The 15,080-nt window shown below is 47.1% G+C and overlaps 1 protein-coding gene across 1 annotated transcript in view; it reads left to right on the forward strand.

Annotated features, from left to right (window-relative positions):
* Positions 1-15,080, forward strand: part of RHBDL3 (rhomboid like 3) — a 57,081-nt gene that overhangs the window by 24,350 nt on the left and 17,651 nt on the right. The window contains exon 3 of the mRNA XM_054170904.1: positions 11,194-11,352. Within this exon, the coding sequence (XP_054026879.1) occupies positions 11,194-11,352 (159 nt within the window). The remainder of the gene's footprint in view (positions 1-11,193; positions 11,353-15,080) is intronic.

The following is a 15,080-nucleotide window of genomic DNA, read 5'->3' on the forward strand; positions in this document are numbered from 1 at the left end:
TAAACTGCACTCAAGCCAGTCTGTTCAAGTGAGAGGGGGATGTTAGAGCTTGGGAAGAGCACACAGGCTTGTCCCAGGGAGCAGGTGCTCTTTAAAGCATGTGTGAGCCCTGTGCTCAGAAGAAATCTGATTAGTTCTGTAAAGGAGCAGAAATGAGGCAGGCACAGAGAGGGGCTCTGAGTGAGTGCAGGTCTGACTGATAGGATGAGTGCTTCGTTGTGTGGGAGGCTATGAAGTGAGGACCCTGCTGTCTCCTGAGGCAGCAAGGAGCCCTGATACAGCTCAGGCCGGGCCAGGCTCTGTGAGGACTTTTCAATGCTGTGGGAAGGAACCTTTCCCCTGATAACTGAGAGAGGGATTTCAAACCATGCTGTGGTGCAGTGTAGTGAGCGTGTGAGAAGGATTCACTGTCTGTGGGTCCCACACAGACATTGCATCTTGCAGGACACAGCTAGCCCTGGGCCAGCTCTTCATTTTGTCACCTGCAAGGAGAGCAGCTCTGCCTCATCTGCAGGGCTTGGACTGGGAACCTGCATGGACAGCACTTCTTCTGAAGTTAGTTACATTCCTGTTGTGGACTCATGATTTGCTTTAAAACATCAGACACCTTTTGCATCTCTTGAAACCTGAGGACTCCAGAAGCACTATGCCTTACCCTGTATTTGCCCAAAATGCAGCTTCACTTTTCCAGTTTGAGGTTGTGTAGCTTTGGCACTTGGACAGATCTCTTTGCTCTTAAACAGAAGTATATTTGACACAACAGGCACTGGCAAAGTGCAATCACTGCAGACTTTGCCCTTGCAGTTCTCTATGAAGGGAACCTGCAGTCTGGGTGTCACCCAGGACCGATTTGGATCTGCCTGCTAAGAAACAGTGTGAACCACTATAATTTCCAGCAGTCTGGCTGCTTACTGCAGTCACAACCTCTGTGATCACCCTGGAAAGATGCAAACCAGGACTTCTCTCAAGTGCTCAAGTGATAGAGGCTAGGGTAACAGTTAATACTCCCAGCTCAGGGCTCCAGTTAGAACCAGCCTGTCTGGAGTACTTTTGAGACAGTTATGTTGCTGCAGTGACCAGGTACCTACAAGGTGTTTGAGAGAGTTAGACAATGCCTCAGTCTCCTCTTCACAAGGCTAACATTACTTTCTGCTCCAGTTCAGCCTGGAAAGCAGAGGAATTTCTTTAGAAGCTTCTAGTTCCCATGGCTGAGAAAAGCCAGATGTAAAATCAGTATAAGTTTCCCTGTCTGGTCAGTAGGAATTTTGCTCTGTGGTGGTTGCTCTAGCCTAAAGCCTGGTTTGAATTCCAGCACAGGTGGGTCATTCTGTTTATGCATGTGTTATGGCAGTTGTTAGTTGGGGTTCAAATGCATCTGTTTGGCTGAAGCTTTTCTGAGCCCTAATAACATGCAGTCAGGTCAGAATGAACCGTTGGGATCATCTAGCTTCTCATAATGAAGGCCAGGAGATCTGAGTGGTCTTTTGCTTGACTTTGGCCATACCTCATCTCCTAGGAAAACTTGCAATTCAATTGTAAAGCTTCTGGTGAAGTGTCGTGGTTTGAGCCTTAACTGGAGTTTAAGAGCTCAGATGGTAGCAAACTGATGATTTTTCCCCTGCCCCCATCCCCCCCTTTTCCCTGAGAAGGAAATGGAAAAAAAGGGGGGGAAAGGGGGTAGGGGAAAAAAGAAGGAGGTGAATCTACCAAAAAATAATCGGGAATCAGTTTGGAAGTAGGAGAAGTAATTCTTTTTTACATATATATATATATATATCAGTAACAAGGAGGCTTTACAAGTGTAAGGAATAAGGATGAATAGAAAAATATACAAAACCAACTTTGGATGGCCTTATATCTCCCTCTATGTATGTGGATTCCAGTCCTTTAGAGAAGCGTGGATGCGGCAGGGAGAAAACCAAGGCCGACCGTGTGGCATAACCAGGAGGCTAGCAGCAGCTGTGGGTCCTTTCTAACGGATGAGTCAAGAGCAAAAAAGACAAAAGGGCCGCAGCGTCTTCCTTTTTATAGGCTTGCTGGACAGGAATGGGAGTGGAATACACCACCTTTGACCTGAGGGACCCCTCCTCCTGGGCAGGGGAAACCATGTCCCTTTCTGTTCACCTCGATCAGGTTTATTTTGTCCCCTGGGGAAGCAGGGCTCTTGCAGCCCTCCCCCAGGATGGGTGTAACCCAGCATGTGAAGTTAGTGAGACATTTCACTTGTAAATAGGAAAAACAACCTATTTACTCTAATCTGAAGCTGCCCAGCTTTGACCTCTATCTCCTAGATGTGATTATACCTTTGTCATCGCAGAGAACCCGCTCCTGCCAAACTTCTATTTGCTTTGTGGTTCTTCTGGACAGAGATCGAGTTATTGCTTAACCTTCCCATTCATAAGCTAATGAATGGAGCCTGTCAGTGGAGCCGGTCAGGCCACAGCTGTAACCAAGTGCCAAAGGAAGAAGTAATGTCACCTCATCTACAAACCTGCGGGTCACGTTTCCTTTTCTGCAGACAGTGTTACATTGCGAGCGCTCAGTGTAACAAACGAGGCTTCATTTCCCCAGGGTGGCTGCTGAAGAAAGCAGCCATCCCCACCCTGCAAGGTAGCCGGCACACTTGGCTCCTGGCCATATGGCTTTGTCTTCGTTTTCACTCTAATATGTATTGTTTGCAAGCACCCAGCTCTCCCAAAAGCCCCATATCATGCTAGTAACCTGCTGCTTTAGCTCCTCTGTGAGTATAATGCACCTTATGCTTTCTCTAAGCCACTAATGATCATTCTGCAGGGCAAGGAGCAGTTCTCCTGGGACTCTTATTAGTGGCATCTCTATGTGATGGTAGCTCTCTAGCTTGGTTTTATGTTTGAGACCTGTCAAAGAGCAGACTATTTAGCATGTTGAATGTGTGACAGCTTGAGTTTGTGTCACAGGGTGGTCAGATGCCCTGCAGAAATCAGTTATAGCAGCAGTCTTGTCTTGTGACCTGCCTCGAGTTTGTGTTCTCATCCAGATGATATCAGCTGAACACAGGCTGCTTTCTGCAGCCTATTCCAACTGATATTAGACCAATCCTCCAGTTTTTATTACCCAGTATCAGTCATCTTCTGGGGCTTGCTATTAGGCCAACAGAACTGTTCTGTCCTATTCAATTCTTGTCACAGCCCTGCAGTTTTGGAAGTGGTGTGGGTGCCTGTCACCAACTCTGGACAGGAGTTTTGGATCTGTGATTGGAAGGGCTATATTGCTGATTAAAAGCTGGAAGAAGGGTAAAAAAGCAGATCTTGGTGTTCTTCCAGTGTTCATAGACTTGCAGAAAACCAGTGTTTTGGAGGAAAGTTACCTTGACCTGCTTATTCAAAGCTATCTGACTTTAGCAGCTGCTGTGGAGCATTCTCCAGAGTTACTGCTGGGACAGAAAGTGTATCATCATCATCATCTGACAGAGAGAATTCTGGGCTTTTGTCCAGATAAAGAACAGAAATATTTCTGCAACCCATGACTTTTCTGCTGATATCACCTGTGCTATTTTGTCCAGCTTATATCAGACCAAACTGAACAGCTCTCCTGGCTGTTGTGTGTTGGGGTTTGGGGTTTAGTTTGGGCTTTATTTGTTTACTCATTTTCCTCCCAGCAATGTCTGTCTTCTGGCTGTGAGGCTGGCTGTACCTGCCATGCCTTCTTCTGACTTAGCTACTGCAAATAAAAGCAGCATCCCACCCAGTGTGTATTGCATTTCAGCTCTGAATGAAGTGCCTTACTACTTATGGCCTCTCACAATGCAGAAGGACTGAGAGATGTAATTAATACTGATACAGGGGTTTGAGAGTCTCCAGTAAGACACAACTAAGAAGACATAAACAATGATTATGTGGTGGTAAATGAGACTATTCTGTGTCATGGTGCTATATATATTGCTGTGGTTAGCTTTTGATATTTAATGCCTTACACCATCCAGATGAAAAGTGGGGATTATTTTAATTAGACTGCAGAACTCATTGCCTCAGGAGATTGTGCAGCCATAAAACCTAGAGGAATCTGAAAGGGAGAGCAAATGATTGGGCATTTGTACAGAGAACAATGTCTGGACCAGTGCTGACAAGCAGATCTGGAAAGAGTGTTTAACCTCTTGCTTAAGGATTTAAGAAAAGGGTTTGCCTGTTAGGATAAGTTTGGTCATGGCAGTCAGGAGGTAATCTCTTGTAGGCTTCATCTTGTCCACAACCTCAGAAATGTGAAGACAGTCAGCACCAGAGCTAGGCTGGTGGTGGGAGATACCTGCCCTGCCCCTTGCTGCAGCTGAGGACATCTCTCCAACCAAATGTGCAAGGTGTCCAGTGCTGGATCAACATTTAAAAACTATGTTTTCACCCAAAAAACCGCAAACAAACAACTCACCACGTTTTGGAGTGCCTCAGCTTCTTTCCATTAGTCTTAATGCACTTACATAAATAATAAAACAGGAAGAAGCAGAACTGGAGAAGGCTCAGTCTATAAACATGTCTCTTTGCATTAAGCTTTGGGGCATAATGGAGGGCATCTCCTGCCATCCATGCTGTCTCATTAATCATGTAATTATCTCCTCACTTTCAGTGCTGCATCTCCTTCCTTGTCAGTGCTGCTGATAATGGAGCTTCTATTTACCCTGACTTCCTTCTGGGGAGCAGCTTTGGTTTCAAAGGCAGCACAGTGGCATACTTTGAATAATTTAGTTCTGGGTGGCTTGAACACTGAGTGTAATCCCCCAGATGAGACTGGAGCTGGCTCCTGTGAGCCTTCTGCCAGGAGACTGATCTGGAGAGCAGCAGTGGGAACACTCAGACTGGTGGATCATTGAGACAGCAGAGGACTGAAAGCTGGCTCAACAGATCCTGTGAGTGCATCTCAGCTCTGTCCTCTCAATGTCTTAGCAAGGACTTGCAGCAAAAAAACTAGAGGCAGAGAAAGGATAGGGGAGATTGTTGGACTAAAAATGTGTATGGAGACAGAAACACAGATTAGGTAGCTGACTGAGCATGATAGGCTTCCCCAGCAGGCTGTGGGCCAGAAATTCCTGGGGTTTCCAAATGCAGGATTTGCTTGGCCTGTAGTGGCTTGGACTGGGGCTTTGAACCTCTGCGGTGTCAAGGAGTTCAGTGTGGTGTCCAGCTTCATAGGCTTTGGAAAGGTTTATATAGTAATAGTTGGACTCAATTATCTTCAAGATGTTTTCCAACCAAAATATTCTGTGTTTCTCTACACAGAGCCTTAGCAGAAGGCCATCTCTAAAATGCTTTCCCTGTGTTCCTTGGCCTTGTGGCTTGCTAATTGCTCCCTGCCACTGCAGCCATCAACCAACCACCCTCCATGAAGGCTTCACAGCCCTGGCTGTGCCAGATCTTGTGGGCAGATGTGTGTTTCTTGTGCCTTGTAGATAAGCAAGTCAAGGCATTACAAGAGGTACCTGAGCTCACTCTGGGAATCTGGGCAATACCAAGAATCAAACCTGATCCCAAAGCCCTTTTTCCTGTTGATCTAAAAACTGAGCAGTGGTGGTCTCCTGAAGGTCTTTATTCTTCTGTTCATGTTGAATCCATGCTTCAATGAAGTGCAGGAGGTAACAGATGGTGGTAATGTAGGTCCTTTCCTTGTCTTTGTGTCTAAAACAGTAGAAGAAAAAAATCAGAGCAGAAATGCCTCTGCAAACTGGCCAGCCAGCTGATGAACCTGGTCCTTCAGGCTGCTCTGCTCTTCAAAGAAACAGAAGCCTTACCTCCCTCCCTCCCTCAGCTCCCTCCATCTCCCCTTTGTCATGTGAGGTATGCAGAAAGACATTGAACCCAGGTGAGGAGCCATCTGCCCTGCCATCACCTCCCTGCCCAGTGCCTGCTCCCTGGGTAGCTCTGTGCTCTCTCAGCGCAGCGCTCTGGGGAGCAGGTCCATCTGAGGCCCTATCACTGGGGGTATATCCTCTATTCTTAAATGAAATCTGGCTTTTGAGAGCTGGATGATGTTTCTAGCCCACGGGTTCACTTCAGGTCAAAGCAATCTGACATGCACTGACAGTACTGCTGGCCAGCCCTTAATCACTGTGTGGTGTCTGGGCACTGCTGGGTCAGGTCATTATTTACTGGGAAGGGAGCGTGCGTCACTGGAGCCAGCATTGCTGCTTCCCCCCACGTGTTCACCCAGCTCAGATTAGGAGACTTTTAACAGTGAGAAGCTAGATATCAAGGTGGAGGGATATGCACTTACCTTTAACTGTCCTTCCCCTCTTCTGGATCAGGGTTTCTCCTCTCACATGCACTTCCCACTATTGGAAGAGAGAGAAGGATCATTAAGTTGCTGAGATCATCATCACCAGTGATGAAACTCCTGCTAAAACAGCTCTTGCTTTTTGCCCTCTCATTTGGATTGTAGGTCAGCCTTTCATCTTCTGTGTTGTCATTCCTTTAATCTTCATCAAAGCAGCAAGTGCTACATATTCTGTTGCTCCATTGTTGTGTGGTTTGGTGGCTTTGGTGTTTTTTTAAACAAACCAACCAACCAGGGACTGTGAAAAAGCAGAGAATGGGCTCTGGTAAAATGTGCGACTATCCTGAGAAGAGTTTCTATGTCTGTTTTAAATGCCTTTTCACGGCTTCAACTTGGAGCCTGTTAATTCAATGTCTTGACTTGGAGACTCTTGGTTTAACTACAGCCTGGCTGTAGCATCCCTAGATTACAGAGACTGTGCCATGTAACGGTCTGAGTTCAAACCCAGCAAGGCTCAAGCGGCTTCTGAAACCCTTGGAGATGAACAGATTGTGCACTTGATGGATTCCCTCTTTTCAGTGAAGGAAGGAGAAACCAGAAACAGGCCCACTATTGATAGCTCCTTTCTGGTGGGAAATAAGGCAGTTGTCATTTCCATATCATAGGAGGGGAAGATAAAGTTCAGGGCAATTTATTTCTAAAATCTGCCTCCTAGTCTGGAGTAGAGCTGGGTCAGTGCCAGGAAGCCTGACTACCAGACCAGTCTCTCCCAGCAGTGAAGATGCCCCTGGACCATAGAATGACTCAGACTTGAAAGGATTGATCCAACTCAAAGCCACCTTCCAAATTAGATGAAGTTGCTTGGAGCCTTGCCCATTGCAAAGACAACTCATGGCTTGGGTGATGTCAAAACAAAGCCCCTCAAAGAGGAAGCCATGGGTGGTAGCAAGTTTTCTGTTCCTGCAGCAGGTCTGCAATGCTAAAACCAGCCAAGGATCCTCATGTTGTGCCCAGTTCAGCTGTTGACTCTCCAGCTGCTCTGATGCTCCAGAGAGTTGTTTGCCATGGGGGACAGGAGCAGCTGGCTGCACTCTGTGAAGTGTCTGCATTTTCCCAAGATAGCCATTGTCTGGCTGCAGCACCAGCCTCCACCCTACTTGCTCACTCAGCCGTGGCTGATGTGTCTTTAATTAAAGAGGAGGAACAATCTGAGACTTCATTTTCTTTCCTCAACCAGATTTCCTACTTCCATCTGAGTTTGTGGAGCTCCCTTTTTGTCTTGTAGTTTTGCGGTGGAGTCTTTAGTTTAAGGGGTGTCTCCTCTGAAATAAGGAAGAAATTGGGGGAGGAAATAGCTTGTTTTGGGCAAGGGAATTAAGATCCTGGGTCAGATGGCTGCCATGGTCATTAACATATTTACATTTTTGCTTAAGAGCCTGCTTGAGGATCAAGGGAGTTAAGAGTGATTGTCATTGAAATGAGGAGGAAACCTTGCATGAAATTACCGTTAGCGTCCTATTGTCTAGGGGGGCAATGGGGGTGGCAAATGGCCTTCCTGATCCCTGCATCAGTTGTGTTGAGCTTGTTTGCCTGAGTAGATGGGCAGAGGCCAAAGTAACTACACTGAAGGAAGCCACTGTGCTGTCTGAGCTGCTAGGAGGCTTTGCCAGGGCTTTGCCACCCCTGTGGGGCTGGCCTCCAGGCTCAGCACAGCCATGCTGCAGGCTGCCAGTCATCGGATGTCCTCCTGGTGAGACAAAGGTGCTGGGCTGGGCTGGTGGGACAAGAAGCCCTGAATGACATCAGCATGGATAAATGCATGAAGCATCTAGCAAAGGTCAGTTGCCTCTTTCTAACTGATGGGCACAAGGGTTGGGAGTGTGCTGTCACATGTTGGTTTTGCTCTGTATGGGGACACATGTTCTGTAGGACTAGCTCAATCCCTTGATATTTTGTGGTTAGCTGTGATATCAGTGACAGGGTTTGAGGCACTTTGCAGTGTTGGGGTGGATTTTGAGTGGTGTGATGACAGATGAGGTTTTTATATGCTGAACAAAGTTGTTGAAACTTAAGTAAGAGAACTCCTTTACAGCTGGGTTTACAGGAAACCCTCCTGCTCAGGGTTATGGAAGCAGTGGTGTGGTCTTGTTCTGATGCAGGCCTTCTTAGTTCAGGTGCCATTGAGATTCACCATTATATTTCAAACCTATTTCTAATTAGTATCATTAAGTTAGTGCCAAAAAGAAAATGATCCATAGTGATGTGAAAGAGAGGAACATTCTCTCCAGCACATTTACAATACTGAAAACACCAGCTGCCTTCTGCCACTGCTTTGGCTTTGGTGGGACAAGCAGCAGGATAAGCTGAAGGAGGGGTGCTGCTGCACATTGTTGTGAGAAGGAAGCATCCTTGGAGCAAAGACTCATTTGAAGCCACCAGCCAGGCTTCAGATGTCTGTCTGTTTGGAAAGCCATCAGCCAGCAACAAACTGGGATGGACACTACCAGCTTGAGTGACAGCACTAGTGAGTCTGAAGTCATTGGTGTGTCCCTGTGTGGGCTGGAGCTCTGAAGCCGTTGTGTAATTCTTGTTCTTGGTTACAAAATGTTTTCGTTTTGCTTTAAAGCAGAGCAAAATCTGTGAAAAGTGATTTATTATCTGAGCAGCTCATTTGTGCTTTGGGACCCTGTGTGCTTCAGCTCTGTATCTCTTCTGCCCTTTGAAGAAACAGCCATATTCCCCATGGCTGTGGCCTTTGATCTTTCCTACAGACAATGAGCACACAGCATGGGGAGAGTCCCATGCTTCTGTTTCTGACTCTGGCTCTGAAATTATGGTGGCATTTAAGCCTTCAAGGAGCAAATGGCTTTGTTCTAGACAAGATAGGTTCTTACATCTTAAATGTCAAGATATAGTTAAAGTTAAGTAAGTTGCTGGTTAGGTCAAATGTTTTCAGGAAACAAGGATGAACACATCAGTGTCTGTGGGACTACAGGTGTTGGATCCTTTCACTGAATGACTCATCTCCCAGCTTCTGCAAATTTCCCTTGGGAAAGGTCGTCTTGGGTATTATGCCAATAACACTTCATTTCCTGGGTATCAGCACCACTGGGATTGGCACTGCAAACTTGGTCTGGCTTGGGAGTCCCAGCAAGAGCCAAAAAAGCATCAGAGCTGAGCCCAAATGCAGAAACTCTGGTTTGGGGGATGATTTTAGATCTGTGAACTGAAAGCACTGGAGCAGGCTGGAATAGGGGAGCTAAACTTGTCCAGAGATTAACGTTAAGCCTTTATTTAACAGCAAACAGCTGATTAAATCCACCTTTGGCTCTCAGTGCCAGCAGGCAGGAAGGTAGCTCCAGACCACCGTGCATGGACAGAGAAGGCCCAGCTCTGACTGTCTCGGGTCAATTGCTTTGTCTTTCATGCGATCTGCTTGCCCCGGCAGTTTCCTCACAGAGGGGCTGCTGCTTTGACACAGTAGCAGACCAACCCTGCTCCAGTCCTGGGCTGTGATCCCCGGTCGGACAGCTCCTCCTCACCAAAGCAGAGTCCCAAGGAACAGCAGCAGAAAGGTGCTCAGGCTGGAAGATGAAGCCAGATCATCGCACATGGACACTGCGTCCGCTCACCAAGCTGCCCGTGCCTGAGGCCGCTCTGTTCCCAGAGTCTGCACGCTGCAGAGCGGTGCCAGCTCCCCTGCAGAGAAGTGCCAGCCCTCTCCTCCTCTCTCACCAGGCAGCCTTTACTCTGCTGCATCAGACTGAAGGCTCGGCGCCTGTGCAGCTTTTGTACTCCCTCAGGAAAGATCGAGGATTGTCAGGACCTTTCTGTCTGTGCCAAGGCTTTTTATGTCCCAAATGTTTTCATGAAAAGACTCCCTCCTGACTGCCCTGTCCCCTGACAGCCATTCAGTGCAGCCAACAAGCTTGATATCATTATCTCCAAAAGGAGGCTGGTGAGCGGCAGGGTCCTCGCAGCCAAGTTTGGGAAATCAAAGACAAATCTCCCAGCAACAGAGAGCAGCAGGGCTCGGCCTGTGCTGCAACCACCAGTCTGCAGAGCACAAAAGTGCCGTGCTCAGCGTGGGGCCAGCGCTGGCTTGGTTGGGGCTGGTGGGTGCCTGCCTGTGAGCTGGCAGCCCCTTGCAGAGTGCCCTGTGAGGCTCAGCATGGGCTGGAGACTGCTGGAAGCTAAGATTGAACAGCCCTGCAAAGCTGTCTCTTTATGGTCAGTGGCATTTGCAGATTAACCACTTGTCTGAGGGAAAACTGATGGCTTTGGTCAGTGGCATTCACTCCAAATCTGACCTGGGACTTTCCTGCTAATGACTGGTTTACGTTCTGAAAAAGGCATGTCATTGCCTTGTAACTTGTAATTTGACAAAATGCCCATCTGCTTTGCTCCCTGTACAAAAACTTCCCATCTATCTTAAAATGGAGAGCTCCTCAGTAGTGAAAGCACTTACTGTTTTGAAGGCACCTGTAGAGGTGGTCTGGAAAGGTGACTGTCAGAAGCACTGAGCACAGAAAGGGCTTGAGGAAGGCTGGCATGTTCCTGTGTTGCAGCTGTTAGGAAATACAGGAGTCAAATGTTTTCCTTCTGTCTCACAGGCTGCATCTCTGGTTTGTTTGAAAGTCTGATGAGGGATAGAAGAAATAGTCAAGAGAAATGATGGTGCAGAGGGAAGGACAATGAAGGGAGCTGACTTAGCTTGGGTAGAGACAGGGTGGTGGTGAGAATGGTGATGCCTGGGTTCACCGCTCTCTGCAGCAGGGTGCTTTGCAGTCCCTGTGCAGTGACAGGGAGCTGCAGCTGGGTGATTGCAGGACAATGCATTGCCAAAGCCCAGAGCAGCCCTCGGGTTGCCTGTGCTGCAGGTGCTGAATGCAGAGGAGGGCAGAACTGCGTGTAACATGGAGTGGTTAATTCTAGCACTTTCCCCTCCTGTCCCAGTTCGATCCCGACAACACCGGCTACATCAGCACTGAGAAGTTTCGCTCCCTTCTCCAGAGACACGGCTCAGAGCTGGACCCCCACAAGCTGGAGGTCCTGCTGGCCCTGGCAGACAGCAACTCTGAAGGGAGGATCTGCTACCAAGACTTCATCAACCTGGTGAGTGCTCTGGCTGGCAGGGCCTCTGAGTCCTTGGCTCTACTTAAAGCTCTGGCTGTTAAGGGACAGTGTCTCTCCCTTCATCCCTTTGTCAACACTAGTGTTTGCTGTGTCCCTACATCACTCTCTGCATGAGCTTGCCGAAGCATTCTGTGGTGATTGAACTCTCAAGCCAAGAGTCAAGTTGCTCCTGATTTTTTCCAGGGAAACAAGTTTGCATGGGAAGAGACAATGGGAGCTGTTATAAGAGGATCACGAAGCAGTGGCTGCTTCTAGTTTAGAGGCTTTTGCTCTCAATATCACTTGGTATCTGTCAGAAGGAGCCATTTGTTTGCAAGCAGAGTCTGTCTGTCTGTCTCCTATTTTGTCTAGAAATTGCAGCACTTTCAGATAACGGTGTGTGACTAACTGGGTGGAATCATCCTGCACTGGTGTAGGCATCAACAGCAATGGGGATGAAGTCTTTCTAGGTCATGTTCATTTTATCCCAACTAAGACCTCTCCAATTGCATGAGTCATCATCTGGATGTTGCTTTATCTCTGCTAATGAGTCAATTAGTGAAGGGATCTCTCTGTTTCTTGTCAAGGCAGTTTGGTGAGTCAACACACATGTAGACTTGTGGTGTTAGATGCCCAGTATGGCCTAGAAATGTTGTTTCCAAGATGGGTATCTTAAGCAGAGGCCATTCCAGGGGCTTTGCCCTGTTCAGGCTCTGTCATTCACCACCTGAGTCCCAGTAGATCTAGTGTAGCAGGAAGAGAAACCTGGGTGACAGAGTCATTAAGCATTGAAAGGTCGTGTACAAGTGTAAGGTTTTGCTGGAAAGCTGTATGTGCTCTTGGTGCAGAGTAAATTATTTGCATCTCTGTGTGTTGCTGCAGGCAGCAAGGGGATTTCATCCCTCCATATTTGTCATGGTCACTCATCCATGTGTTCTTGGTTTAGAAAGAGAGTCTTCTGCACGTCCTGTTTTCACATGAATCAGAAAAGTGTGACAACAGGGCACAGCTTTCAAGGATCCAGGTCACAACCTCAGTGAGGCTGTGGGCAGTGTGAAGGTGAAATTGCTGTGGTACAATGACATAAATCTACTGTATCTAATCAATCTGTTTTGGTGACCCTTTGACTGTAGTTAGGTAGAGAGTGAAAGAAATGTAGATCTGTCAGAGCAGAGTGAGGGTGAGGTTGCTTGATAAGCAACGTGGCTGATGGCACTCTGGGACCAGCCCTGTACTTATAGTCACAGCAGCTTGTTCTGCAGCTGGGTGCATTCAAAATACCAGGCAAACATCCACTGATGGAGCTGCACAACACTTAGTAGCAGGCAGAGGTATCACTGAGTTCATGTGGGCCAGCCCACAAGTTGGCATCAGGCTCAACATGTTGGCATCAGGCTCAACAACAGAATTGGGCTTTTCCCTCTCTCCTCACTCCACTGAGCTTGGGAGCAGCACAGGGTAATGGGAAGCAGGGAGGAGGTGGAAGGCTCAAACATCCTTCTCCTCTGGGAAGTAGGAAATCATGCCATCTCACCCCATTTGCTGTGGTTTCTGCAAAATGGCAGATTTCCTTCACTACTATTGAATGACTCATGTAAAGCAGCCATTGATTTTTCTGTCATTAGTCCCCTCACCCTCATCTGCATTTTTTGCATTTTCTAATCAATAGGCAATGCAAATGCCAGAACATTAAACTACTTACAAATGGTGACTCCCTTCTCACTCCTCTTCAGTTACGAATAGAATAGAACAGAACAGAATGAACCAGGTTGGAAAAGACCTTCAAGATCATCAAGTCCAACGTATCACCCAACACCATCTAACCAACCAAACCATGGCACCAAGTGCCTCATCCAGTCCCCTCTTAAACACCTCCAACAATGGTTACTCCACCACCTCCCTGAGCAGCCCTTTCCAATGGCCAATCACTCTTTCTGTGAAGAACCTCTTCCTAAAATCCGGCCTAAACCTCCCTTGGCACAGCTTGAGACTGTGTCCTCTTGTTCTGTTGGTGGTTGCCTGGGAGAAGAGACCAATCCCCACCTGGCTACAACCTCCCTTCAGGTAGTTGTAGACAGCAAGAAGGTCTCCCCTGAGCCTCCTCTTCTCCAGGCTAAGCAACCCCAGCTCCCTCAGCCTCTCCTCACAGGGCTTGTGCTCCAAACCCCTCACCATTTTTTTGTCCAAGATTTTTAGGCCTCCTTCTCTTTTCCCTAGTTTCCTGCTCCCAAATTTATCTTTTGAACTTTCTGATGGAAAGCAGTTGACACAGGATCACTGTGGAATCAGTGATTTCCTTCCCTTTAGAGCTGTCAATCTGAAAACTGTGTAGTGGTGTTTAAGTGCATGCTTGTGCTTGGCGTTCATCAGCCAACTCTGCTTATTGCTAAGGTTAATTTGGCTGTTTCAGTAGCTTAGAAAGAATTGATCTGCTCCCAAACATGGTGGTGCTGGCTGTGGCAAGGAAAGGCCTGACCTTTTAATAGATCCACAGAGGTTTTATAAGCATGGCTCAGTGTGTGCGTGTGGTTTCCCTTCTCTCCATCAATATTCATGAACAAGTACTCCTCTGACATGATCAGAGAATCTCATGGCCTCCCAAATGTCTCCAAGGCACAGAAACTTTGAGCAAGAGGTAAAATTACTTTAATAATACTCTGGCCACTGGATAGGCCTTGAGGGGAGGAGTAGTGCTGGGCATCAGAGGTGCAATACAGTGCAGTTGTCAAAGCAAAGGTGTGGAAGGAAGGGAACTATTTTGTGTGTCTCTCACAAGCAGCTCTTTTTGGTTTCTTTCCAAGCATGGACATGGAAGGAGCTCATGAGCTGCCTAGTCAAACCACTGTGAGAAACATTAACTCTATCCCAGCCAAACCCTATACAAACCTGTGCTGTCTCACAGAACCCAGCAGGAAGCAGGGTCAGTTCCTGGGATGTCACAGCCTCTCTGGTTTTTCTCTCAGCTTTGGGTCTTCCCTTTTTTAAGACTTGAGTTGTGAACTTCTAGAAACACCAAAAGGGTAATTCTAGGACTTCTCATCTTACTAAGGAGACACACAACACATGCCTGTTCTCAACTCAGCAAAGCATCTTAAATTCTGCAAGTTTTATGGGATGGGAATAGACCCTCGAAGTCACTCAGTAAATAATTCAGATAATAAATAAATTCAGGGAAGCTGAAGGCTCTTGGTATGATCTGCAAACAGAAAGGGCTTGGGAAAAAAACAAACAAACAAAACAACAACCAGACAGGTAGCTCTTTCAGAAGGATTTCTCCTCTCTGTATGAAATTCATCTCATGTAGTTGTGAAACACAATGCTGCAATCATATCCATTTCTGTCTCTACACCAGGGCTTGCAAGAATGGCAGAAAGCAGTTGCAGATGGGATTTCTTATCCTGTGTCTGAGACAGGACAGAAAACCAAAAGTGTTTCCTATGCAAGTGGAGGTGTCTTGTGCATTTCTGTTATCTGGTTGCTTTTCTGTGTTGTGAAGACAGACACTAAAAATGCAAAGCAAAAATCTGGCTGTGAGCATCACAAGCTGCAGGAGGAGATAATGAACAAAGCTGTTTAACTAATTTTGCTCCTTTTAGAGAGGAGACAAGCCAGGAGGTAATTACAGTTGAGATGTTATTTGCTGGGATTCTTGCTGAACAGTAGTCCTTGCTGGCAGCCCTGGACTGCGCTACATAACGTACTGTGAACTGTTACTGAGCTAAAGAGCA

Source organism: Dryobates pubescens, chromosome 20, assembly GCF_014839835.1.
Source record: "Dryobates pubescens isolate bDryPub1 chromosome 20, bDryPub1.pri, whole genome shotgun sequence".
In the NCBI taxonomy this organism is placed as follows: Eukaryota; Metazoa; Chordata; class Aves; order Piciformes; family Picidae; genus Dryobates; species Dryobates pubescens.